The 27,194-nt window shown below is 34.1% G+C and overlaps 2 protein-coding genes across 4 annotated transcripts in view; one reads left to right on the plus strand and one right to left on the minus strand.

Moving 5' to 3' along the window:
* Positions 1-5,058, plus strand: part of LOC139485007 (glycine receptor subunit alpha-2-like) — a 100,599-nt gene extending 95,541 nt beyond the window's left edge. For 2 of the 3 annotated variants that reach the window (XM_071269097.1, XM_071269096.1), the window contains exons 9-11: positions 1,974-2,365; positions 3,201-3,337; positions 3,393-5,058. In XM_071269097.1, the coding sequence (XP_071125198.1) occupies positions 1,974-2,365; positions 3,201-3,337; positions 3,393-3,396 (533 nt within the window). In that variant the 3' untranslated portion in view covers positions 3,397-5,058. Of the gene's footprint in view, positions 1-1,973; positions 2,366-3,200 lie in introns of all 3 variants that reach the window. The other variant, XM_071269095.1, reaches the window with a different exon arrangement.
* Positions 5,059-6,522: 1,464 nt separating this feature from the next.
* On the minus strand, positions 6,523-25,842 carry LOC139485008 (neuronal acetylcholine receptor subunit beta-3-like). The gene is made up of 7 exons (XM_071269098.1): positions 25,736-25,842; positions 24,145-24,278; positions 23,217-23,261; positions 22,692-22,801; positions 10,860-11,181; positions 9,156-9,378; positions 6,523-7,436 (listed from the first exon to the last, which is right to left on the minus strand). Exons 1-7 carry the CDS (start codon positions 25,788-25,790, stop codon positions 6,538-6,540), a joined length of 1,788 nt encoding a protein of 595 aa, XP_071125199.1. The 5' UTR covers positions 25,791-25,842; the 3' UTR covers positions 6,523-6,537.
* Between the last annotated feature and the right edge of the window lie 1,352 nt (positions 25,843-27,194).

Consider the following 27,194-nt stretch of genomic DNA (forward strand, 5'->3'; position numbering starts at 1 on the left):
ATGATAGTTTGTAGTCAGGTTGACTGCTTATAATGCAAAATACACATTAATAACAAGTTCTATAAAACGAACAATACACACTGATCGTTTCTTTAGTCCCAATGTAAATGAAAGAAACATAAACCATATCATACCATAAAAAGAAGAGGAGAAATTCGAACATTTCCGGATCTTTTTCTGGCCAAAAGACCCCCTGCATAGATTGCGTATGAAAAGATTAACCTCATGACTTGAAAGTCAGGCCTTAAAGCACTGCCTTTAAAAAAATTAGAATAATACTAATACATTCCTTCTTGTAAGCTATTAGCACAAGATGAAAGCAGTTTTTTTGCGTAATTAACATCACCATGTTTGTGAATAGAAATAGAAAACATTTCCTTGGGTCTGTTCAATCCTAACATGCGATAGCGTTCTTTTATTATGGAGATGTGTATCATATTTACATGCGTATCCTTATAAAAAAAAGAAACCGTATTGTTAATAAAAAAAAGTATTTGGCACAACTTTTTATAATTTTGGATCATTTTAGTGTTATTTTTAACATTGCCATAAAAACGCGATGTTTGGCTAGCCACAGCAAGCAAGTTTAACCCACCATTTTTTCTTAAAATGTCCTGCACCAAGTCAGGAAACTACAAATTGTTATTTTATAGTTCGTTTTTTTGTGTGTTGCATTGTCGTTTGTTTTTTATTGCACTTCAGTGTTTCTGCTGTTTCGTAGTTTTCCTCTTATAGTTGATATATTTCCCTCGGTTTTAGTTTGTAACATTGATTTGTTTTCTCTCAATCGATTTATGACTTTCGAACAGCGGTATAGTATTGTTGTCTTTATTATTTTTTTTATCAATTTTCGTTATATTTTATCTTGTGATAGCAAAATTAATCAACAATTTATAATTTTGAAAAAGTCAGAGTTGTGAAAGTAATCATCTTTATGAATATATTTTATATAGTTTGTGTTTTTTTTTCTATCTCTTTATGATTTTTAGTCATTCTTTATTATTTTAACTTTGAACAGTTACTGTAGCATATTACAATAAAGATGCATTTATGAAACAACACACAACAACAAACTTTATTTAAAAAAAAAGAAACTCAAAGAGCGTCTCGACTATTAAATCCTCATATTAAGTAGAATTCAAACATATATGCTTGCTTCCGGACATTCATAATACTGTATTACATACAAAATTTCACTTATTACACCTGAGTTGGAGACATTTTTACGGCTATTTAGTTCAATCTAGTTTATTTTGCTCCTGTATCTACGTACATGTAGGTATTCACATTTAAGTTTGTCTATCGTTCTGTTTACTATAGTATGAAATTCAAAACAGTGTAGCTGTGGCCATTGATTGACCCATCAAAATCATCCATTGACTGGGACAATTTACGTGAACGTTTGTCTGTAACAACCACTGTTCATGACGTACCTACGATAGACATTTAAACTGTGGGGTCAACAAAGGTTTCTTAACGCCTTTAATATAAATAATTCGAAAAATTAATCAGGAATAACCTTTGTGTTTTGATTTATATAATTGATATAAATCAAAATATCGTGTTATTTCTGATTAATTTTTCGAATTACTTTATTTAGGTGTTGAGAACCTTTGGTGACCCCATAGTTTAAGTGTCTTTAAAAAGTACATAGTGAGCATTAGTCGTTACATACAAACGTTCACCTAAATTGTCCCAGTCAATGAATGATTTTAATGTGTCAATCAATGGCCACAGCTACACTGTTTTGAATTTCATACTAATAAATCCCTTTAAATACTAGTATTAACTAAAAGGTTTCGCTCCAGATTAATGTTAAAATACTCTCTATTCCTTTAACACACTCATACCCATCAATTGATTGCTCCCTTAAAACATAACTAATGAATATTTGAACAAGTTATGTGCAAAATTTTTATATATGGTTCAAAATAGTATTTCTACCATATAATGAACGAATTTTTCTGTTTTAGGAAATTATACGTGTATTGGTTTGACATTACCTTTAAAAAGACGATATGGTTTTTATATCATACAAGTGTTTGCACCATCAATGTTAATTGTTGTTTTGTCATGGGTATCTTTCTGGCTAAATATAGACGCAGCACCAGCAAGAGTTTCTCTAGGAATATTGACAGTTTTGACAATATCAACGAATGGTAATCTTAGTGTTGGTATGTCGCAACAAGTTTCTTACATTAGGGCTATAGACATTTGGAATTCCGTTTGCCTGTTCCTGGTATTTGGTGCAATGGTGGAGTATGCATACGTTTGTGTTATTGCGCGTGTGCAACAAAGACGGAAACGTGAGCGCCTCCATTCAAATATTTCATTAAATGGTTTAGCGGATATTGAAAATGGCAAAGTAAGTTTCAATATAATTACGCATTTTGAAGAGTTAATCAATTTGATAACACACTTAAATCAAAAGGTCAATTTACAATTCCGATGTGGTCAATATCTACTGTGAAAACATGTTTAATGTGTGTCATAAAGTTAAAACAAATGATTATTGAGATTAATATTCAACATTGGATGCTACAACAGATGGGGAGGATATATACTGAATCCTAAATTAAATATAAAAAAGAAAATATGGTATGATTGCCTATGAGACAACTATCCACAAAAGACTAAAATGATGCAGAAAGTAACAACTATAGGTCACCGTACGGCCTTCAACAGTGAGCAAAGCCCATACCGCATAGTCAGCTATATATGTAACACATAAACAAACGACAACCACTGAATTACAGGCTCCTGACTTGGGACAGGCACATACATAAAAAATGTGGCGGGGTTAAACATGTTAGCGGGATCCCAACCCTCCCTCTAACCTGGGACAGTGGTATAACAGTACAACATAAGAACAAAGTATATTTTAAACTTGTCAAATCTATTATTAAGAAGTAAAATCACAAGAGTAAACAAAATGAACTCCGAGGTCAATTCAAATCGGAAATTCCCTTATCAAATAACAAAATCAAAAGCTCAAACACATCAAATAAACGGATAAAATCTGTCAAATTCCTAACTTGGTACAGACATTTTCTTATGTGTGAAATGTATGCAGATTCAAGATGACAGAACATACAAAGTTATTTTCCTACTAAACTGAAAGTTTGAAGATTTCAAATAAGTAATAAATGAAATGTCTTAATATAAACTTTACTATAAAATTAACACATTTTTACTTTTAGATAACAGAAAAAGTTACTGAGCAACATCAAATAGACAAAGATAGGGAGAACGCAAGAAAGATAGACAAAATTGCTCGAATTGCTTTTCCTTTAGCTTTTGTTGTTTTTAATGTTATCTACTGGGTTTATTATATGAGGTAAAGTCTGTGAAGACAATATCAGTAAATAAGTATAACCTGTGATATGTATGAGGTAAAGTCTGTGAAGACAATATCAGTTAATAAGCGTAACCTGTGATATGTATGAGGTAAAGTCTGCGAAGACAATATCAGTAGATAAGCGTAACCTGTGATATAAATGATATGTATTAACTGACACTTTTCTGTTTGAACAAGAGGGGTCATATCATTTGTGACTGGATTTGAACGTATTGCGGTTGTGATGGTCTTGCACTTTATGATATCGTCGTCCATCTTATCAAACGCTGTTATAAGACTTTTTATTTATTTATGCTAGACGTGATGGGAAAAAGAACATCGCCTATATATATATATATCTAATATATAAGACATGTGATACAAAGAAATGTGACTCGAATGGGTTATTTTTATTACCGTAAATTCCATCTCGCATAGACGGCAAAAAAAGATAAATCTTTGCGCAATTACTCCAGTTTGAATTCAAGTTGTACTTTAAAGCAATTGCTTACATGTCATGCCCACAAAATTGTATCATCGGAATTACTCGTTACATTTATAAAGTGATTCCTGCTGTATATATGGGTCCATTTATCAAAACATGACCTCAACATCAATAAGGATACCGATCATTGTATGTGACCATATATCCAAGTAAGGTTTCAATCCAATATATGTAGTATTTCGGTTAGCGTCAGGAAACAAAAATAATCGACGGACTGACTTACAGACTTGTCAAAAGTGTAAAATTTGACAAAACAAGTTGCACTAATCAATATGTATATAAATAACATGTATGACCTGAAAACACCGCTCATAGTATTATCCTATTGAGAATGTGTATAATATTCTTTATTTATGAAAAGGTGATATATAAACTTTGTGCCATATTTTACAGAATAAAAATATAATTTCAAGATAGCCTGTCACTATGTGTGTTGATTTAAAGTCTTCCGTGCTGTCTGTGTTTACGTAGTTTCAATTTTTTTAAGTATCAGCAGGGCTCTTTTCACAAAAAAATGTTACTACTAAAATAACTCATAAGCCATGAACATTTGAGGATTCCGATCAATTTTTATCGTTTAACAAAGATTTTTTTGTGAAAGGAGTCGCTGAGACGACTGGTACTTTAAAACTAAAATTAGTATGTTGATTTTTATTAACGCTTATAAACGTCGCACGAAAGGTTATATCACTACGAGAGCCAACGCTATTGTTTAATTACAAATTTAAAAAAAAATATTCTAACATTGTCAGACAATATGGAACTAATTAAGAACAAAATAGGAGAAAGACACAGAAACCTCTGTTTTATTTTATTTGTAATGTTCGTTCAAATAAATAGTATATTTTACAAACGACAAAGGACTACTATTTGTATACTGTCAGTTATTTTTATGCCCCACCTACGATAGTAGGGGGCATTATGTTTTCTGGTCTGTGCGTCCGTTCGTCCGTCCGTCTGTCCCGCTTCAGGTAAAGTTTTTGGTCAAGGTAGTTTTTGATGAAGTTGAAGTCAAATCGACTTCAAACTTGGTACACATGTACCCTATGATATGATCTTTCTAATTTTAATGCCAAATTAGAGTTTTTACCCCAATGTCACGGTCCACTGAACATGGAAAATGATAGTGCGAGTGGGGCATTCGTGTACTGGGGACACATTCTTGTTGTGTTGTGTATTTTTTTTTTTTTTTAATAAAAAGTGTCAAACAATAGTAGATGGTGTTACATTACATTTGTATCAATTTCTTGTAATAAGTCATACATATTAGTATTTTCATTTGTTTATCTATTCATATATCGAAACTGATTCTCAAAATAGTATAGCTTTAATAAAGAATGCACGTAGCTGTTAGGGACGACATCAAAAGATCAATGTAAGATAAAAAAAAACTTAATTCAAATAGTTTGGGGTGGGGGGTTGAACTGCTGCAAGATTTGGTTATCCGACATTGATTTTTACATATATCCATATGGGTCAATCAATTTTTCCCAAATTAAGTTAATAGGGGGTAGGGGGGTCAGTGAAAAAACTATTTGAATTAAGTTTTTTTATCCTTCATTGAACTTTTGATGTCGTCCCTTAGTAAAGGCGACAAACTATAATAGATAACAATCAACACGTGAACGTTCTTATAACAGTAGCAGGTTTTTTTCTGCATGATCTAGACTTGTTACATTTAAAAACTTTCAAACACTTTGTCATCCGAATACCTGATGGAAATAATTCAAGAAACTGTTAGATACGGACGGAAATAAAATCCTATCACTTGTCTTTTTTCGACGACTGTCATTTTGTTAGTAATGTTGGTAATTTTTTAATGATTTTAGTTAAGAACTTTTTGGACTTTCGGACGTGACAACATTTGATATTATAAAACAGACTGCCTAGAAGTACCAGAAGTGGCGTGTAAATTTAGTTTATGATAGCTCTATTTTACAGGAATATTCGTTGCTGTTTATTTTTTAACTATTTTTTTTTTTTTTGGGGGGGGGGGGGGTTATAACAAAATTGGTTGTTGACGTTTAATGCATTTTTTTGGTGCTTTATTTTATTTGCATATAAAACTAATAAATATAAATTAACCCACTTTGATGGTAACAAACTAGTGTTTCACAACTACTTTTAAAAATGTTAAAAATGTCCAAGACACTGAAAATAATAAGAGAAAAAAATAAATTATCTTAATATGGATAATCAAAGCACAGACTGAGAGCAAGTCGTATAGCTTCATTCCAATTGAAGTGAAATCGTCAGTCCATCATGACTGTATATTACACCATTTTTCTACAGATTGATTCTATCGACAGCTTACAATACTCAGACAGTTACATGTATATCATACCAAACTCGGATACAATTTACCAACATATCACCTTGGCATAAATATTAACATCAGGCCCGTAGCCAGGAATTTCCAAGAGGGGGTTATTTGGACCCACGAACTCCAATTTAACAATCACAATTCAAACAGAACGTTGACATTAACAGTGCTTACTTGTTTTCAAGGGGGGTTCGTCCGACCCCCCCCCCCTCCCCTTGGATACGGGTGTGAACATTCAATGTCTAGATAATTTTCATAAAGGCTTAATTTGAATAAATAGATCGAGTACAACCGCTTGACAGCAGGGGATTGATAAAAGATGTGGGGATAACGTCAAGGAGACAACCACACTACAACACAAACATAATATGTTTAATCAGAATGACCATATGGTATTACAGCAAATATTGCAATAGACGATATGACTATAAACATTGATGTTATAAGAAAGAAGAATCGATCGACAACCCTGGCTATCCTCTTCCATTCATTTTCAAATAACTGATCAAGTTCATCGTCTGCCCGTTGTTGACACAAATCTCTGTAAGTATCCTTTATCAGCTTCATGAATTCTATACGAGACTGATTCTTTGGTACATGGTCTAAATTGGCAAGACTTTTCATAACTCTTAAAGCCGACTTTTCAAGTTGAGGAGACATATTTGAATGACCATCGAAATGTACTTTAGTAGATACTGGGGAATGCACCGTATGAAAATGTGAACTTGAATGGTCTTTCATTCCAGAGTCAGCAGAATGTGATTCACCAATGTTTATGGTGGGCGGGTGTAGTTCATGCATATGCAGTTCATGCAGATGCTGTTCATGCTGATGGGGTTCATGCAGATGTTTTTCATGCTGATGCGGTTCATGAATATGAAGTTCATTCGAATGCGCTTCATGAATATGCTGATCATGCGTATGCAGTTCATGTGGATGCGGTTCATGCGTATGCAGTTCATGTGGGTGCGGTTCATGCGTATGATATGTATGAAAGTTGCTAATAATCTTACTTTCTTTCCTGTCAACGTGGACTTCTGGCATTGAACTTGAAGCAAAATCTTTTGAGTGGGCCGAATCTTTGTTTTCCGGAACTACTTTGTTTGCCTCACTGACATTCATGAATAACATTTTCGCCATCCAATGCAGAACAAGTTTTCTTAACCAATTAGGAGGTGGTTTATATTCAGTTCTAAGATGAAGGTTCAGTACAATTACTGATACGGCAACAGAAAACGTTGATTCAGCCATGAAGAACAGCAAATATATTTCTGAAATAAACAAACAAACTTACTTATGAGTAAGAGAAATAGACAATAACTGTTTAACTGTTTAGTGTCTTTAAATATCAGCTGTATTTGTACGAGGCGTATGCGAGCTTTTAGCGAGCTATTACACCTGTTTCGAGCCGAGTACAAATACAGCTGATATTTAAAGACAATAAACAGTTATTGTCTTTATCCTGCAATTAATTCTGTATTTTATTTGTGTTTTGAAAGACACAAAAACACATGTTTTGCATTTATTTTCGATTTGAAATCTCTTGAGGCCCGTGTAGCAATAGGGTACAGTAATCACACATTCAGTTGAAGACGAGTTCGCAAAAAAGAATTTCGAATGGTCAATAATAATACATCGCTCAAGGTGAATAATTATCTGAGCGATGAGAGGTCGTCTTTTTATTAGACTGGCATTAATAATGGTTTAATTTTATAAATTGTGACATGGATGTTTAGTTGTCTCATTGACACTCATACCACATCTCCTTATATCTATCATATTTGATATCCAGTATTTTGTATTTACATTATTGACTGGTTGTAATTTTTTTCTTGATTTTTTTTTTCAAGTCACTTAAATTTTTTTCATTACGTTCACTTGAATTTAAAGTTAAGCTTTGACTAATCTAACTTAACTTATTTAAAATCTAAGTTACTATTGTCACAGAAATATTTGGGAAAACATTTATAGACTTAAAAGTTCAGTCCATACAATAAAAATCTCAGTCCAAAACATAAATACCGGTAGGTATTTATTTGAGTCTTGTTCTAGATTGTCAAATAAGTAAATAAAAAAAGATCAAAAAAGGGATTTTGAACGGTCATAATTTGACAGTTTTGTATCAAATTGCCAAATGACCAAATGTCGTATCAAAAGAGAGACTGTACTAAAAACAAAAACAGTAAAGAGTCTCAATAAACAGTATACAAAACACAACATTGAAAGCTTAAAACTTCAAGCAACTCAAACTTAATTCTTCCTTTCTGATTATTTAGAATTTCATAAAAAAAAATCAAATAAAATTGTTTCAATTTTTCGAATGGTTCCCTGCAACAACGGCCATAACAAACATTGCTAGTAACATAACCAGTAATGACTGTAGTCACGAGTATTGCGCTTCTTCCTACACCCATGACTTTTACCCGAATGTGATCTACCGATTTAGATCTAACATTGGATTTGAACTAACACGAGCAACACGACAGGTGCTACATAAGGAGCAGTATTTGCTTACCCTGCTTGAGGAGCTGAGATCATCCTTCTATATATGTTTTATTTTGTGTACTATCATTTGTCTGTCTATTTATAAGCCCTGGCGTTGTTAGGTTATTTTAACTTATTAGTTTGATTGTTCGTTCCTTTTGTATCTTTCGAATCTCTTTTAAAACACTTTTAATACATCACATGATACAGCATTCAACATGACAAATGCTTTTATTTCAAACAACATAGAGAAAATCCAATTAATAAAACCAAACACAAAGACATCGGTATAAAAGTTACAACACTTTTCTATTGGAATGTCAACATTAAGTTTAGAAAGATAAAATTGTAAGTTGTTGGAAAGCATAAAACTTTAACATGCTGCCGGTATGAAAACCAAATTATTTCAGTCAAACCTATAGAAGATGACTGAAACAAGTTAATTAAAGAGGGACCTTAGCATCACATTGCTAATACATAAAAAGTAACATACTAATATAATTTACCAAGCATCGGCGTAGCATCAGATGTAGATGGAACACTCTCAGCAATCATCAATTGAAACACTGAGAATGCAAGCAGCACAGTAACGCCAAGTGAAACCTTTTCCCCAGCGTCCGGTGGTAAGTGAAACACCATTAATACTAGGAGTGACATGAAGAAACATGGCAATACAATGTTGATGATGTAATACAGGATCTTCCGGCGCATGTGAATCTGGATAACAATCTACAAACATAAAAAAATATGTAAATTGGGTTAGACTACATGCCAAAAAATCTAAGACCCTACTAGCAATTATTTTTAAAATGAAAAGTAAGAACGTTTTCGGCACATGTCAATCCTGCATGACAATCAAAAACTCAAAAAAAAATGTTCCTTGGTATATATATATATATATATATATATATATATATATATATATATATATATATATATATATATATATATATATATATATATATATATATACAACTCGTCTAAACATCAACCCAACAATGTTAGATCTGTAAATTTGCTTTCGCAAATTTTTGGTTCTTCCCTCGCCGGGATTCGAACCCATGCTACTGTGATATCGTGACACCAAATCGCCTGCACTGCAGCCGTCCCGCTAGACCACACGACCACCTGGGCTATATATACATGTAGTTTAATTTCAATTTTATAATTTTCACAGTCTAACATCCTTTTCCTTTTTTACCTGTTTTTATTAAAACAATAAGATATCATGTGTTTATTAAAAAAAAAAATCTAAAGATCCACATCACTTTTCAATCTGAATACTTTTTATCTGAAAGTTATAGGTAAAATATCAGAGAATTGGATCAAGAGAACCTAAACATGGGATATCCGTAGCACTTTGAAACTTGTGAGTGGTCTGGTGTGTGACTTACTGCTTTGTGATCTAAAACTTGTGAGTGGTCTGGTGTGTGACTTACTGCTTTGTGGTCTAAAACTTGTGAGTGATCTGGTGTGTGACTTACTGCTTTGTGATCTAAAACTTGTGAGTGATCTGGTGTGTGACTTACTGCTTTGTGATCTAAAACTTGTGAATGGTCTGGTGTGTGACTTACTGCTTTGTGGTCTAAAACTTGTGAGTGATCTGGTGTGTGACTTACTGCTTTGTGGTCTAAAACTTGTGAATGGTCTGGTGTGTGACTTACTGCTTTGTGGTCTAAAACTTGTGAGTGATCTGGTGTGTGACTTACTGCTTTGTGATCTAAAACTTGTGAGTGGTCTGGTGTGTGACTTACTGCTTTGTGATCTAAAACTTGTGAGTGGTCTGGTGTGTGACTTACTGCTTTGTGGTCTAAAACTTGTGAGTGGTCTGGTGTGTGACTTACTGCTTTGTGGTCTAAAACTTGTGAGTGGTCTGGTGTGTGACTTACTGCTTTGTGGTCTAAAACTTGTGAGTGATCTGGTGTGTGACTTACTGCTTTGTGGTCTAAAACTTGTGAGTGGTCTGGTGTGTGACTTACTGCTTTGTGGTCTAAAACTTGTGAGTGGTCTGGTGTGTGACTTACTGCTTTGTGGTCTAAAACTTGTGAGTGGTCTGGTGTGTGACTTACTGCTTTGTGGTCTAAACCTTATAAGTGATCGGTTTTTAATTAGATTGCCTATACATATGATGTTTTCTACTTCAATATATACTATTCGATGCAACAATTATGGACATTTGCAATAAGACGCAAAACATCTGTTAATACTACCTCTGGGTATATATACTCCAGTGTATTCCCTCCAGACGACCATTCTCGTCTGATCAGCTTCGTATGCTCTATGTCCCATTCTCCATTCCGCCAAAACGTATCTTTGTTCACGTTTCCACTGCATGATAAGTTCAACATATCTAAAGTGTAATGCCAGCTGGTAAAGATGATCTCACAAGTCTGGTGATCAAAAGGGTATGACCTAATATCAAAATAACATACAGTGCTGAATGAACCACCGGGCTCCCACATCATTGATCCATTACTGTATATCACAACTTGGAATGCACTGTTGTATATGGATGTGTACAAGTCGTCAGCACTAAAGAAATAAAAACAATACCTAAAATGACTCATTTACATCTTGTATGTATGTCCAGAACACAGACACTTGTGTCTGATTTTTAGCTCACCAGGCCCGATGGGTCCAATGAGAGCTCATGCCATCACTTGGCGTCCGTCGTCTACGTAAGCAATTACAAGAACCTTCTCCTCTGAAACTACTGGGCCAAATACCTTTAAACTTACAGTAAATGTTACCTTGGGTATCTAGTTTATAAACGTATTTGCAATTTTGATTAATCTTGGCTAAAATAGAACATATGTGTCCATGCAGTTTTCGTCTTATATCTCAAAACTAAAGCTTTAAGAGTCATCTGACAAGGGTAAAACTGTTTATTAGGTAAAGATCTATCAGCCCTGACATTTTTAGACGAATCTAACAACCCATTGTTGGGGTGCTACCACAAAATTGATGATTTTAAGGAATTTTTGCAGTTTTTGGTTATAATTATCTTGAATACTATTGAAGATAAAGATAAACTTTAAAACAGCAAAAATGTTAAGTAAAGTAAGATCTACAAAACTAAATATGACAAAAAATGTCAATTTACCCTCAAGGAGTTATTGCCCTTTAAGAACAATTTGAACAATTTGTTTATCATGTTCTCCAACTTTAAAAAAAAAAATCACCAGAAACTAACTGAAGAAAATTAAGTTAAACTTAAGGTGAATGATTCTTATTTAGTTTAGAATTAAGTTTGTGTTTATTTTTTGTTTCCTCCAACAAAAAAAACATGGCTACCATGGCTAAAAATAGAACATTGGATAAAATTCAGTTTTTTTACTAATATCTAAAAAAAAATTAATCATTGAGAGCAAACAAAGTTAAAGTATTTATTAGGTCAAGGTATACCTGCCCAGAAACTATCAGCAAAATCGGGTATCTGTTATTTCCGCTGAATTGATGATTTTAAGGAAATTTCAGTTTTCGGTTATCATCTTGAATATTATTATAGATAAAGATAAGCTTTAAACATTATATATATTGAAAAACAAAAATAGTCATTGTTATTATATGACTATGATTTTTTCCTAACTCTCATTTGGGTATTTTCTTTTTAGAATGAAATTTTGGGTTGCTGTATATTTAATATGACTAACCCTCACTTCACTGTAAGAATTGTTCATTACATACATGTGCATTACATATATTTAAAGTCCCAAACTGGAAAGTACGAAAGCCGAGAAGGCTCACCTATAGTTCAGAATTCAACATTCGGAATTCAGAATTCAGAATTCAGAATTCGGAATTCAGAATCTGGAAATATTCGTTTTATAATGTTATAAACTTAGTTATTATTGTAATAATTACTATTTGTTTTCATTAAGATATGAAAATTTAATACCTGTCTTTATATCATCTATACTCCTTCTTATATAAAGAAATTATATTTATTTGTCCATGGCATAATCTATATAGGAGGGTTTGCTTTCATTTCATCTTTGTGTGTTTACTGGTTTTAAATCGACCCCTGTAATCCTATTGTTATAACTTCCACCCTAACCTCCATCCCAACATACATGTACACCACTACGCTGTTTATATTCCTTGTCTTTATTTACTCTCTAAAAACATGCATGTTCATCAAACCCCGAAAATATCTTATTTCGAACCAAAAAAAAAGAAGCGAAAATCCGATTAGCGTTAAAATTAAACTAGAATTACATAAAACTTAGGTAGTAAAAGCTTTTTCATGATCGAAAGATAATTTCTCTGGCAAAACTTTGTAAAAAAAGTATTCTCAATTATCTGTATTTTGACATGTAGATACGGACCTCCATATAGTTTATAAATATAATTCGGAAGGGATTATTTAAGGGGAAAAGGCAAGGCGACAAACAGGTGACGCGGATTCTGCACTTTTCTACCTTTGGGCTTGCTCTCTCTCAACACTATATTACATGCCTATTAGTCTAACTACAATCCCTTTTTTTGTCATTTGCCCGTGTATAAACGCGGGTGTTGCTAAACGGCGGAAACGGAAAACGGAACGTAAACGGAAAAACGGAAAAAGAAAGAATTAACATTTTGTTGTTGTTGTTATTTTATCTACATACAGTCAGGAATCTACTTTGTCAAAATTATCTACCTATTACGCTAGTTCATTTTCTCAATCGTAGAAATGGAAGCCATTGTAGGGATGACGCGCTTTCAATTTTGCTCTTGAAAACCGATAAATTTATCCACATAGCACCATAACCATCCTTATATGTCAGTTGTATTTTAAAAGACAAATGTATCTATTAGCTAATGAGCACCAGTTAATGATCTTGTCTGCATTGATTCAACTTAAAACTATTGTCTGATCAGTTGTCAGGTGGAATTTTCGAAAATTCTTAAACATTTAAAAATATTCCAATTAAATATTTCGAGGAAGGGCAGACTAAACATTTTCAGTGCTTGAAGATTATAAACCCTAGTTATCACACACAAAAAAATAATATTTTTTCGGAGATATGCATTTTCATCATCCAACTTAAAAGACTGTCGTCAAGTACTTTTAGTAAAAATATAGCTATTCGAACACACCTACTCTGTTTTTTTTATTCATTAGATAGGTATTTCACTTGACCCATATATTTCATCTTTTCGTACTGTGATTTTTTTATGTACGTTTTAAAGACAAAATATACACCTCAAACACGGCCCTAACATAAAAAGGTGCACTCGATTTTCTCTTTTCGATACAATTGTTACCCATTTTTTGGATTTTTTTCTGAGTCACATAATGGAAGGGCAGACACGAAAATTTTAGAACTAATAGATTGACATGTTCTCCGCCCATGGTAATTTTTCTTTAAATCGAAGGTTATGCATTTTCTACATCCAACTTGATAGATACCCATGTCGTCGACTTGATATCTAAATGCTCTGCACTACTATGTAATAGATAAATTGAAAACTTATGCAAATGGTGTTTTTACAATAAAACACTTCGTAATTGAGAAGAAAATTATCGTTTTATTTGTTTCTATTAACTTTTAAAGTTTTGGTTACTATAGTAAACATTACAGTACGCATTTATCGCCTTCTCTAACATGTCTAACAAAGAGCTTCGATTCTTTTGTTCTATTTCAACTGGGTTTCCGCCTGCATAGGCCTATGTTGTCTTTTTTTTATAGTATAATATATGTTTACAAAGAAAGATAAATAGATGAATGCATTTAAAATAAAATATTTTAAAGCATAAAGTGTTGAAATAATTAGCAAGAGATGATGAGACTATGTTTTTTTTTTTAATATTTGATAATGTCATGCGTACATCGTTTGTAACCGGAGAGCATGTATCAAATTTATATCGTCACCACCGGGATTCGAACCCGGGTCGCCTGCGTGACAGTCAGTGCGTTAACCCACTGAGCCCCAAATAATCGATTCCCTCGCTCAGTTGATTAAGACTGGCTTTATATGTTCTACCCCGCTACACTATTCCCCTACCACAAGAGTCATCATATCTTTATACATGTATTAATGTATGTATGACTCTAAACAACACAAACCCTGGCTATACTCCAGATAACCATCGTGGATTTTTTAGTCGGGCGCCAAATGTAACTGGAGAGCATGTATCTACTCTACAAATTGATATCTTCACCACCGGGATTCGCGAACCCCGGTCGTCTGCGTGACAGTCAGTGCGTTAACCCACTGAGCCAAAGAATCGATTCCATAGCTCAGTTGATCAAGACTGGCTTTATATGTTCTACCTGTACTTAGGAGGGGAAGCAACCCCGCTACACGTTCATGCAATTCAATATAGTCTGTTCGACTGTTGTAATTTGGAAAAAAAGTCGGATAAACGTCAATAAGATAGTAACTAAACAACAACAAACAAATCTACATACGGTCTAAAAAGATGGACATTGGCCTCGATTCTATAGATAGATTGTGAAGTGATCAAATTTTGGAAAAATGATTTTAATCGTTTTTTCTTTGTTTCATTTTTTCAATTGCCTTAACTCAGAATGATGAAATGGTGTATCTTGTTGCGTTGTTCTGCATTGGTGATTTTCGTTGTATCTTTTCTTGTATAATGCCAATGGAAAGAAAACATACAAGAAACCTAATGGGACAATGGTGTATGGACAACAATCGGTCAGCCGAAACCCGGGAAGTAGAATAGAAATTTGAATACACTTTATTTTAATGTAAAAATTGAGAAAATCACTCACTATACTCACTATATACTACACTCTTTGCTTGCGGAAGTTGCTTTCGGAAGCATAAGAATGAATAAATCCAACATTGAGATTTATCTGGTTTCCTGTAACTGTTTAATTTCAGTTTATATGGCGCTTTTTCAAAACATAATATTAATATGTCTGTAACGTGTCCTTATCGATGTTTTGGCGCAACCATTAAAGACACCATTAAATGATATTATAATAATCTATCTCATTACGCATTATGTTGGATCATATACTTTATCATCATCTTTTAGGTAATGATGTTTGAGATAATTAGCGCAAATGCCTAAATATCTGCTCAGGTATTACGCCGGTATTCATGACTGGTTTATGCCAATTATCTTAAAACCCGTATTTAAAAGATTGCTAAAACCTTTCAAAACAAAAGTGATCAACAAGATAAGATCTACATACAAGTCAAAGTTTCGTTATAGTAAGAAGACTTTTATTAAATTATTTAAATATCGACTTTTTTAATCATCTCTTGTGTTTTGGGTTAAAAAGTAAAGATAGAGTGATTTTTGACATGGTTTATTCAACTTTCAAGTCTATAATGTTGGAGAGTTCCCATGATTGTTTAGATGCACACAGACCTAGATGAAATGTCAACATATTTGTTGTGTGATTTTGTGAATTCAGTCGTTATTGATTTCCGTAGTTCTTTCCATTTCCCCTTATATTCCGTCCATAGAAATATTTCTTTCCGTTTTCCTTTCCGTTTCTCTTTCCGTTCCGTTTCCCATTTCCGCCGTTTAGCAACACCCGTATAAACGCATGTTTCTGAAGGGAATTTACTAGTTCCGTGAAACATTTTCTCGGAAAGGTGTTTGATTGTGAAAAAAAAGTTCAGAGATATATTATATCCTATATTTATTTGCAATCCCCTTTCCACTGACGCGATAAGAACGTGTACATATCTTGCTGAGAAAGGCGATATCAATTTCCCACGATTTTTAGTGTGGTGAAAGCAAACTTACACAATAATGTTCCATTTGTTGTTGCGTTTTAAATGACACTCACTATACAAACGGAAAGCAATGACCGATCATCATAGACTATCAATTACAGAACTACTAAACTCATTATGTATGTTTATCTTAAGCCAGCAAGTTTTCAACGTTATGATACTATAATCTGACAAGTAAATAACCTGTGTATTCCTTATATCTTTATCTTTATCTTGTATTTAATTTGAAGTCGGTCGCTGTAAAGCTCTTATAATAATAATAATTACTGTATTTAAAGAATGTGACTCAATTAGCACTAATCTACATTTGTACCTTGAGACCCTCACAAAAATAATACAGAACACATATTATAGATATTACAGTCTTTGAACATATCATGCTATACATGTATATATAAATGATTGTCTGTAGAAAAGGAAAAATAAAAACAATTTATACATGTTTAATTTATTTCTCAGACTTGTATATAAAGATGGGTTTTTTTTGGGAACTTATAATTGATAATAAATAGTTAATAACTTTTTAAATATAACCATTATTATTTGTTCTAGTACTTTAATTTATGATACTGTTATGACAAGTTTTTAGGGAGGCACGCGCGGGAAATGTTTATTTGAAACAGTTGATTGACATACAGTCACTGACCACATGCGATGATAATTTTCATTTCCCACATCACGTATCTTAAATTTTGACTTGACTGTATTTAACTTAATAAAAAATGAGACATATAGAAAAAGCTGGCCAAGTTTTGTAATAAATAATTTTGTTTTGAAAATGCTCCAAATTGTCCACTGGCCGTCAACATATACTTAAGGGGTACACCAGATGAATAACGGAGTTTAACGGATATGAACGGACACGAACAAACGTATAACGGATAAAACGGATGATGAACGGATCTGAAACGGATAAATGCCAATTGTAAATTTCGCGTTAGAAATGCCAATTATTGGTATGTCAGATTTATTAAGGTTCATGAATTCTTATTATTCACAATCGACCTTAGAGTAAGGGCGATTCTTCACAATCAAGCAGCTCTTATGCAGGTCAGACACTGACCTTTTGAAGAATAAACTAAAACCAGTTACACGGTTACACCTAAACATTTTGAATATTTATGCGATGTACATGTATTATTATTGTCGCCTTTAATTTTTCCGTATATATTGTTCATCCGTTTTATCCGGTACGCTTCCGTTAGGTGTCCGTTTTATGCGGTACTCGTCTGTTGGATGTACATTCGACATCCGTTCTGTCCGGTACGTTTCCGTTTCTCGTACGTTGCATATCCGGTGTGTGTCCGTTAGGCATCCGTTACACATCCGTTTTATTCGGTCAGTACATCAACGGACTCCCAACGGATAACAATTTTGTCAACGGACAACTTTTATTTTCATCCGTTAGGCGTCCGTTCATGCTATCCGGTAAGGTGTGACCGAGGCTTTACAAATTGAGATGCTATCCGTTACTCATCCGTGCGCGTTGTCCGGTTCAGTTACCAGGGCACGGTCAAACGATCAGGGCACGGTCAAACGATCTGTAAACGTATCACAATTTCTTAAAAATATCTTCAAACATGTAAAATTTAGATTCCACAAAAACGATGATAGATTTCAATAGTTGAAATTGAAATAGCTGGAGAATTAAAGAAATTAGATTTTAAAGGATCAAATATTTGTATATGTGCGTTTGAAAAAACACTATTGCGGTATTGTTGTATAACCGCTGTCCGTCCGTCGTCCACACTTCGTACAAAATAACTCAAAAACGATTTTTTTAACTTTAAAACATCTGTGCAACCTTGCATTATATTTTGCCTGATAGGAGCCGGCTAGGTGACCTCGCGTGAGTCCTACAACTATTATTCCGACATCCAATTATTCCGACAACCCATTACTCCGACAGCTCATTATTCCGACAGCTCATTTTACCGACAATGCATCTGCCATAACTTTTCTAAAATGACCAACTCCATTCTCCATATTATTTGTATTTGTCCGTTATTATTCCCATTATTCGCCTCATGTTGGATATTTGCTGGATATTTGTCTCAGTTCCTTGGAGATACACATTCTTATTAATTGACCCCATAAGGATTATTGCCCTTTGAAGTCATTTTTTTGCAATTTTTTGTACACTTTTGTAATCTTTTACAAAATTCTTATCCTCAGAAACTTCAGGGCCAAATTAAACCAAACTTAGTCTGAACCATCCTCGGGGAATTTTGTTTAACAAAATGTATCTAAAAACCTCGCCCATCAACCAAGATGGCCGCCATGGCTAAAAATGGAAAAGGTGGTAAAAAAAGTTAAGCTTATATCTCTGAAACTTAATCATCAAGATCTATCTACCGTTGAAATTTTCACACGCATCGGACAACCTGCTGTTTGATTACTTCCCAGATTGGTAATCTTTAGGACATTTGGCAGTTTTATTCTTTATATTCTTGCCTATATAGTTCTTGAGTGTCCTTTGTTTAATATGCACTGCAGCACATAGACCAAGGTGAGCAAAAAAAAAGCCTCATGTTTTGTTTTGTCATCATTCTCTTCTTTTCATATGTTCAGTAGATCCAATTGTAATTAACACCTCTTGTCATCGTTACAAAAACTTTTTATTACCTTTGATTATGACTTAAGAGCTACCTTAGTCTTATAAACAATTGCTGGAAATTTTGTCGGATTAATTCGAGTCAACATCAATGTGTTGACTTTTGAAGAGGGTTAATTACTCTTGGAGTATGAAATCTGCAACAAAATACAGATGGATAGTTTAAGATACGAGTCCGATAAAGTGATGCTTGATCTAAGGTCAGTACTGTAAAAAATATCTTTATCTGATTCGCATCTTTTTCGTTTTACAGTGAAGATATCCACCTGGATTCGCACCTATAGTGAAGAAGAACTGATTAATATGACGTTAAACGGTTGTTTGCAACTTCTTCTTTTTTTCGAACATGATACATTCGGGGGTGGGGATAGGTAGTATTTGTATTATCGTGTAATGAACATATTTTGAGGGAGTTAATAGACTTTGAAACTAGGATTGAAAAACAACGTAGGGGTGTATGTTAGGACGATGATGAGGGGGACTTTTTGAACCAGAGACCTACAGGGGTAGATTCAAAAACGGCAAAAGCACAAAGATATGACGAAAAGAACCCCCACTATAGATTATATTATGGACAACAAAATAGATATAAACTATTTATATAAGGGGGAGTAGTTAACATAAAGACAGGCATACAATTTTCATATCACAACTAAAACATATACACTTCGCCATAAGTTAAGCACCATCCATATTTTTATCAATAAGAAATTTTCAAATCCAAAAGTTCAATATTTTTGAATAAGAGTTAATCGTGTTGACATTGGTTAAATAAAATGTAAATATTGTGCAGTATAAAAAAAATAAAAGTTAGGTTTTTTTTTATGCTTTCTGCTGTGTGAAGGGAACTTTCAATTTTACGTTAAAAACAACAAGTAAAAATCCCTATAAAATGTTTTAATTTGTTGATCATTTTCATTAATTTCAAATAATGATACAGTTTTGAACTTTTGGGAAAACAATCAAGTATACATTTACTGTCAATTGAGGTTCATAAAGTCAATATCGTGTATAGCTTTCGCGCTTCCGGTAGAGATTCAATGCACGTCTCCTCATTCCTTCCACAAGTCTTCGTAGCCTATACTGTGGAAATATCTGCCATTCCTGTACCAAAGCGACCCTCAATTCTGGTAATGTTGCACATTTTGGTTGTCTCTGGTTAAGTTTACGGCCGATAAAGTCCCATACATGTTCAATTGGGTTCATGTCAGGTGACATGGCCGGCCAAGGTAAAGTGTCTATTGATTCCGACGTCAGGTATGCGTTGACAATTTGTGCGCGATGAGGTCTCGCATTGTCATCTTGAAAGACCGGTCTATCAGCTAACGCGTGATTGTCAAAATGAGGCGATACAATGGTGTTCAGGATGTCATCCCGGTACCTTTGTCCATTCAGGGTACCGTGAAGAACATGCATATCAAGCTTACAGTCATGGGAAAAACATCCCCGTACTGTTACACCGCCGCCACCGAAAGCTGTTGTACCAAGAATGTTATTGTTCCGATATGCGGTGTTTCTTTCCCTCCAAACACGTGTTCTGCCGTCGACGGGCTTCAGCAAGAAACGACTTTCATCGGACCAGTGAATTCTTCTCCAGATGCGTAAAGTCCATCGGCGATGGTTCCTAGCCCACTGTTGTCTTGCTCTACGGTGTCTTAAAGTTAATTCCGGGCGCTTTATTGGCCTCCGAGCCCTTGCAACCTACGTATCACAGTCCGCACACTTACTCTACCCCCAATAGGCCAAAGGCTACGAAGCAGATCAGCAGACGAGAAAGGTTTCAATCTTGCTTGCCGGGAAAGATTTCTGTTTTCTCTGGGAGTAGTTTTACGTGGTCTGCCTGCTCTAGAGCGGTCTTCAACTGACCCTGTCTGTCGGTATCTCTGCAGGAGCCTGATAATCACAGTGTGGTTAACACCAAAATGGACCGCTATTCTACGGCAACTTAGACCTGTATTTGCCATACCTACAACTTGCCAGCGTTCCGCAATACTCAGTTTTCGTCTTGCCATCTTAAAAGTTTGATATCAATGGCTAATTCAAGTGCGAAATGCACGTGCTAAAATCATTTGTGTTTAGGCAAAAACAGTAACGCGAAAAACACATAAGACAGGTTGTTAAAACTGGTTTTGAACAATCAAAATGTAATCGATTGACATTTTACCTGTATCCAAAAGTTACCTATTGTTTACAGGTTTAATATATAGTATTTCTTTTATAAAAAAAATAATTAAGAAAATAATTATTTCGAAATTAAATTGGGTGGTGCTTAACTTATGGCGGAGTGTATATATCAATTATTACAATATGTATGTTATAACACTTGATAACAAGAGGCTGTCACAACGACAGCAAACCGGATTTATTAATATTTATTTGTGTCCTGGCAATATCACAAGAACCATTACTGATGAATGGTGAAAGTGAAAATCGTCAATATCAAATTTGACCTCCATTTTGTCATCAGTATCAACATATTAAAATTTGAAAAGCTTAGATTGAATGGTTCATGAGTAAATGCAACAACGTGAATGGAAACGCCATTTTACAATCTTTCAAGAACCATAACGCCTGAACGGTAAAAGTCAAAATCGTCATTATTGAACTTGACCTCTATTTTGTCATCAGTAACAACATATAAAAATTTCAAAAGCTTTGGTTGAATGATTCATGAGAAAATGCACGGACACGACTGGAAACACCATTTTTCAATCTTTCGAGAACCATAACTCCTGAACGGTAAAAGTCAAAATCGTCATTATTTAACTTGACCTCTATTTTGTCATCAGTAACAACATATTAAAATTTGGGAAGCTTTGATAGAACAGTTCATGCGTAAATGCACGGACACAACTGGAAACTCCATTTTTCAACCTTTCAAGAACCATAACTCCTGAACGGTAAAAGTCAAAATCGTCATTATTGAACTTGACCTACATTTTGTCATCAGTAACAACATATTAAAATTTGGGAAGCTTTGGTAGAACAGTTCATGCGTAAATGCACGGACACGACTGGAAACTCCATTTTTCAATCTTTCAAGAACCATAACTCCTGAACGGTAAAAGTCAAAATCGCCATTATTGAACTTGACCTTCATTTAATTGTCAGTAACAACATATTAAAATTTTAAAACTTTGGTTGAACGGTTCATGAGTTAATGCACGGACAACATTTGATTGCCGCCCGCCCGACCGCCCGGCCGCCCGACTGCCCGACTGCCCGACTGCCCGGCCGCCCGACCGCCCGGCCGCCCGCCGTACATCCCCAAATCAATAACCGACATTTTTGTCACAAAAATCCGGTTAAAAATGATTTCCCACTTCTGAATTCCAAATTCTGAATTCTGAATGCTGAATTCTGAATTATAGATGAGCCTTCTCGGCTTTCGTATAGGAAAGGTATTATTTCTTTCAGTTAATTATTGAATACTCAAAAACTTTTAGAACTTTATACAAATTACTCCTGAAAGGCTGCATCTATAATGTAAGCTTCGTAAAACATGTGTATTGCTCTTTCAGAAACTATAAGGGTGAAATGCAGCAACTATAATCAAAAATTGTGTCCAAGTCTTGATTATATCTTTTGAATTTAAAATCATGAAGCATAGATAGAAAAGTCATATAAGTACTGCAAAATGTATGCGGACTATAATGATAGTGTTTTAGTGCAAATATGTACGCTAAGTAACGTTTTCGCGCGAACAGAAAAATCAGACTACCTGTTATCTAGAGCAAGGTCTGGCTTCCAAACTTTAGCTGTAGGGACTATTATTTTACTTATATTGTTGAAATCTGTTGCGTTCCATCTTAGAAAATCGTCATGCCATCTCTACAATGAGCCAAATACACAATGCAGTTATGAAAAAAAATATGATTTGTCGAAAATGCACCTCTCATTAAAAAAATATTATATTCACTTTTTTTCAAGGATGAATCGAATTGTGGAGAAAATATACATAAGGTACTATAGTTGTGGTCCATCTCACAGAAGCATGTATTCTTTTTCTTATAGCAGTTCTTGAGAAATCATTGTTACACAAATGTGGTAGGTCCTGAAGAGAAAGAAGGTCGTGCTTCAACTTGATTTTTTTTTATGATAAATATATCCTTAGGCATGTCATTCATTTTAACATTATTGAACACTGAGAGGGTTTCCAAATTTCTTGGGGTTTTTTTGGGGTTCTTTTTCGTTTTTTTTTTTTTGTATAGATGTTTATTTTAAAACATTAAAAACGGATACGTACCACAACCATCCAGCCTGTTGTTATCATTTTATTATTCCGCAAATCCTGAAAAAATGTAAATGTTGACTGAATGATAAGTAAGATACTAGAAAGTACAATGGTATTCCGCTATAATTTCTGAATGTCATTTCCGTTTACATCAAATTTCTCTTATGAATTAAGTCCTAAACAATGTTTACCAAGTCAATACCACGGCGAAACCCGCTAAGTTCCATGTGCACTTAGACTCGAAATAAAAATATGTTGCCCCCCCCCTCTCCCACAAAAAAATATCATAATGATTAATCTATGTTGAAAATTGGACCTTGATATATCCAATGTTGGCATACAGTGTACTAAATATAAGAACATGAAAAAGTAACATAAAAATACCAAAATTGAAACATATAAAACATTGCAATTTGAACCCACTTCTACTTAAAATAAATTCTAATAATTTACCCACTCCCCCTGTATTTTAATAACATGCATTATGCAAGGGTTTCCTGGTTGGTTTTTTTTTAAAGTTAACTGCATACGAAATATGTTCTTATAAAACGGTATTGGAATTTGCAAATATGAATGATCAATTATAGTTTTCTTTATTAAGTTTACACAAATTGTATTGTTCATAAAATTAAACAAACGGAGAAGATATAAGTTTAACAACTTAGTATTGTCTTCACCAGTTTTCCAACTTTAATTGCTTGATCTAAATTAAACAAAAATACTTTTCAAAGTGGAAAAATCAATACATTTTAACGGTAAAAAAATGAAATGTTCAATTGTAGTCAAACAAATACAGATATTATTAACCCCTTTGTGTGTTAGATCTATTATTTAAAAAGATGGTGTTTCGTTTTATATTATTTTGGTCAAAGGCCGGGTTGGAGGTGTTGGTAAGTGGGAAATCTCACATATCAGTCTTAACAGGTGAATTCATACGTACCGTGTGATCAAGACGAGTTAAGTAGAATCCTACATCGACCATAACTGATTCTGTAGCGTTTATTCTAGGTCTAGCAGCTGGATTATATCCAGACAGTATGTGATCCATAAGAGTTGCTTCTCCATTGAACGCACCTTTAACCATCATAATAAAAAGTAAAAGAAAATGTTGAAATTTAAAAACACTTGCATGATATTGAAATTTTTAAATAAAAAACGCTTGAATGATATGGAAATTTGAAAAAAACACTTGCATGATATTGAAATTTAAAAAAAACACTTGCATGATATTGAAATTTAAAAATACTTGCATGATATTGAAATTTAAAAAAAACACTTGCATGATATGGAAATTTAAAAACACTTGCATAATATTGAAATAAACAAAACACTTGCATGATATTGAAATTTTAAAATAAAAAAACACTTGCATGATATTGAAATTTGAAAAAACACTTACATGATATTGAAGTTTTAATTGCATGATATTGAAATTTTAAAAACACTGGCATGATATTAAAATTTTAAAAACACTTGCATGATATTGAATTTTTATAAAACACTGGCATGATATTGAAATTTTAAAAACACTGGCATGATATTGAAATTTTAAAAACACTTGCATGACACTACATACAATTTTCGTTACAAGCGTTACCTGCGGAACCGTGGTTAATAGGTCCTTATGATATTTTTTTTACAATTTGCGGACCAATTATGCCAACAAATATCACAAGGACCAAAAAGCTACGGTTCCACACGGCTAAAGTTATCCCATCGGACTTTTGACACAAAGGTTCCTGGTTCGATCCCCGTTCTGCCAGTGTGGAACATTTCAGGAACTAATTTTGGGCTCTCTCTTGGCACCATTTGCGAGTTTGGCCTTGAGAAACGATGATAGTCCGTCGGAAGGGGGCGATAAATGGCTGACCCGTGTTAAGAGAGAGCCATATCTCTTGCACGTAAAAGACACCCTTGTAGATTTCGAAAAAGAGCAGGCTTGTGCCGCTACAAGGCAGCACTCGCATTCGCAAAGTGGAAAGGGATTAATATAAGTTGCAATAACTTGTTTCCCTATAAATAATTATGTTCAAACTAAACTAAAGTGTTATGTGCACCTCTGGCTATGACTACAGTCGTTTGACAAAAGTGAGTTCCCACTCAAAAAATGTCCTATCATTTCAACTAAAACAATTCTGAGGGAATTGCCCAACGGGGTTGGACGTGTTCAAGGTAAAAGGTCTGGAGTACGTTTGCTTCCCATTTGATCAAAGGAAATATTTTTTTGTCCTTCAAATCGTTAAAAAAAACTTCCTTTCTCGCACGACCCTTGATCCACTACTGGTCTTGATTACTATTCTTTTCTGACGGCGGTAGGAGGGGTTGTTACCACGAATTCCCGACAAAATAATGCATTTTTCCCTGGATTCTGAAAAAAATATTTATGATCCGTCTCACGATAATGGTAGGCTAAATCCCGAGTTCACGCGAAAATAAAGGTTAACCCCGACTTCCGGAAAAGGGCCATTCCGCCCCTTTTTAATCAAACAGACTTTTTTTACGGTCTTTACATTTTGTAGGCACATACAAACCTAAACATCTTTCAATGAAGACGTTCAAGATGAAAAGGCAAACTGCTAAGTCCATCCTGATGAATGCAATGCCAGTGACGTCATTTCTAATAATGACGTTACGTGTTTTAAGGTCGGCGTACTCAATGCGCGTGGTGTTCCAGATCGATAAGGAAAATGCTAACTTTAAAATGTGTGCATGAGGTGTGGATTGGGGTATGCAGAATGAAGACAAACAAAAATTAAAGAAGAGAGTAATATTCAAACAAAAATAATTAAGAATAAAGAATGATAAGACGCTAATAATGGGAAAAGCAGATATATAACGAATAGAGAAAACGGCCTACAAAATTAAAGAATGGGCAGAAATGAAGGACGCCCAACCCAGACCCTCATTCACGCCTTTTTGGCAGTAAATTTTATTTTTTGGAAGAGTGATCAGATGAAAGAAACATGAAAATAAAGATTTTGCTGTGTGATGCTGTCACTACGTAAGGATTTTCAGTAAACGCGGATACTAATAGCAAACTAGGAATTTAAGTATAGTCTAATGATAGTAAACTGCACATTGCTAGAAGAACATTGTCAGGAAATTTAAACTTAACCTGCAACGTGTCTTGTTTTGGCGAAACATATTAAAAATGTTCCCCCAACGACAACTGTTTAGCATACTATTTCAAAGCATGAGGGTCGTATGGAGTACACACCTAGATGAAGTAAGTTGTCAGGTCAAAAGAATGCATGTAAATGTCAGCATGTCGAAGATTCGGACGATCAGACTAAACAATATAAAAAAAAGCAATTACAGACGTAGACAGATTGTGCTAGTATATGATATACTATTGAACACGGAGAAGAACTGGTGAACATGTACGACAGTATAGTAGACACAAAGACGGACTGGTGAATATGAAGTCAGACTATTCACTATTGAACATGAAGAAAGACTAATGGATACAAAAACAGACCGTTGAAATAATCTTTAAATCGTTTTTTTACATTTCCTGTCTATTAAGTTTAGTAGACTAGTTGCATATTCAGTCATTAATGTTGGCGACATTATTTGTACAGGTGTGTGCACAGCCGTATGCTATCCATGTCCGTAAACTAAAAAAATCCTAGATTTTTTTTTTATTATAGCAGATATGTATACTGTTAGTGTTAAGTCCATAAGACCAGTGGGGATCCATAAATGTCCATAAGAGGGAAAAGGGTAGGAAATCAATGAAGCAGGAATATTTAATTTTTCCAAGAAAAGGAGGGCCTGTATGGGCCCCTATGCACTTCTGTAGACGAAAACCCAACATCACAAATGACCAAGCATGCAGCATACATGACGTGTTGTATATAGGAGTTCAAATTAAAACCTTCGCAAATATTTAGTTGGCTGTACAATATGTCTAGCTGCGGAACCGTAGCTCATAGGTCCTTATGTTATTTTTTTACCATGTGGTCCGTAAATAGTCAAAAAATAACAGAA

This window comes from Mytilus edulis, chromosome 8, assembly GCF_963676685.1.
Source record: "Mytilus edulis chromosome 8, xbMytEdul2.2, whole genome shotgun sequence".
In the NCBI taxonomy this organism is placed as follows: domain Eukaryota; kingdom Metazoa; phylum Mollusca; class Bivalvia; order Mytilida; family Mytilidae; genus Mytilus; species Mytilus edulis.

Bases quoted from the DNA above. Each gene is read 5' to 3' on its own strand.
- LOC139485008 (XM_071269098.1), bottom strand. From the start codon at position 25,790: ATGGACTTAGCAGTTTGCCTTTTCATCTTGAACGTCTTCATTGAAAGA. The intron at 24,279-25,735 runs GTTTGTATGTGC...TGATGGTTAAAG, and splicing joins CTTCATTGAAAGATGTTTAG to GTGCGTTCAATGGAGAAGCA. The intron at 9,379-10,859 runs GTAGTATTAACA...TTATGTTTGTAG, and splicing joins TGGAGTATATATACCCAGAG to ATTGTTATCCAGATTCACAT.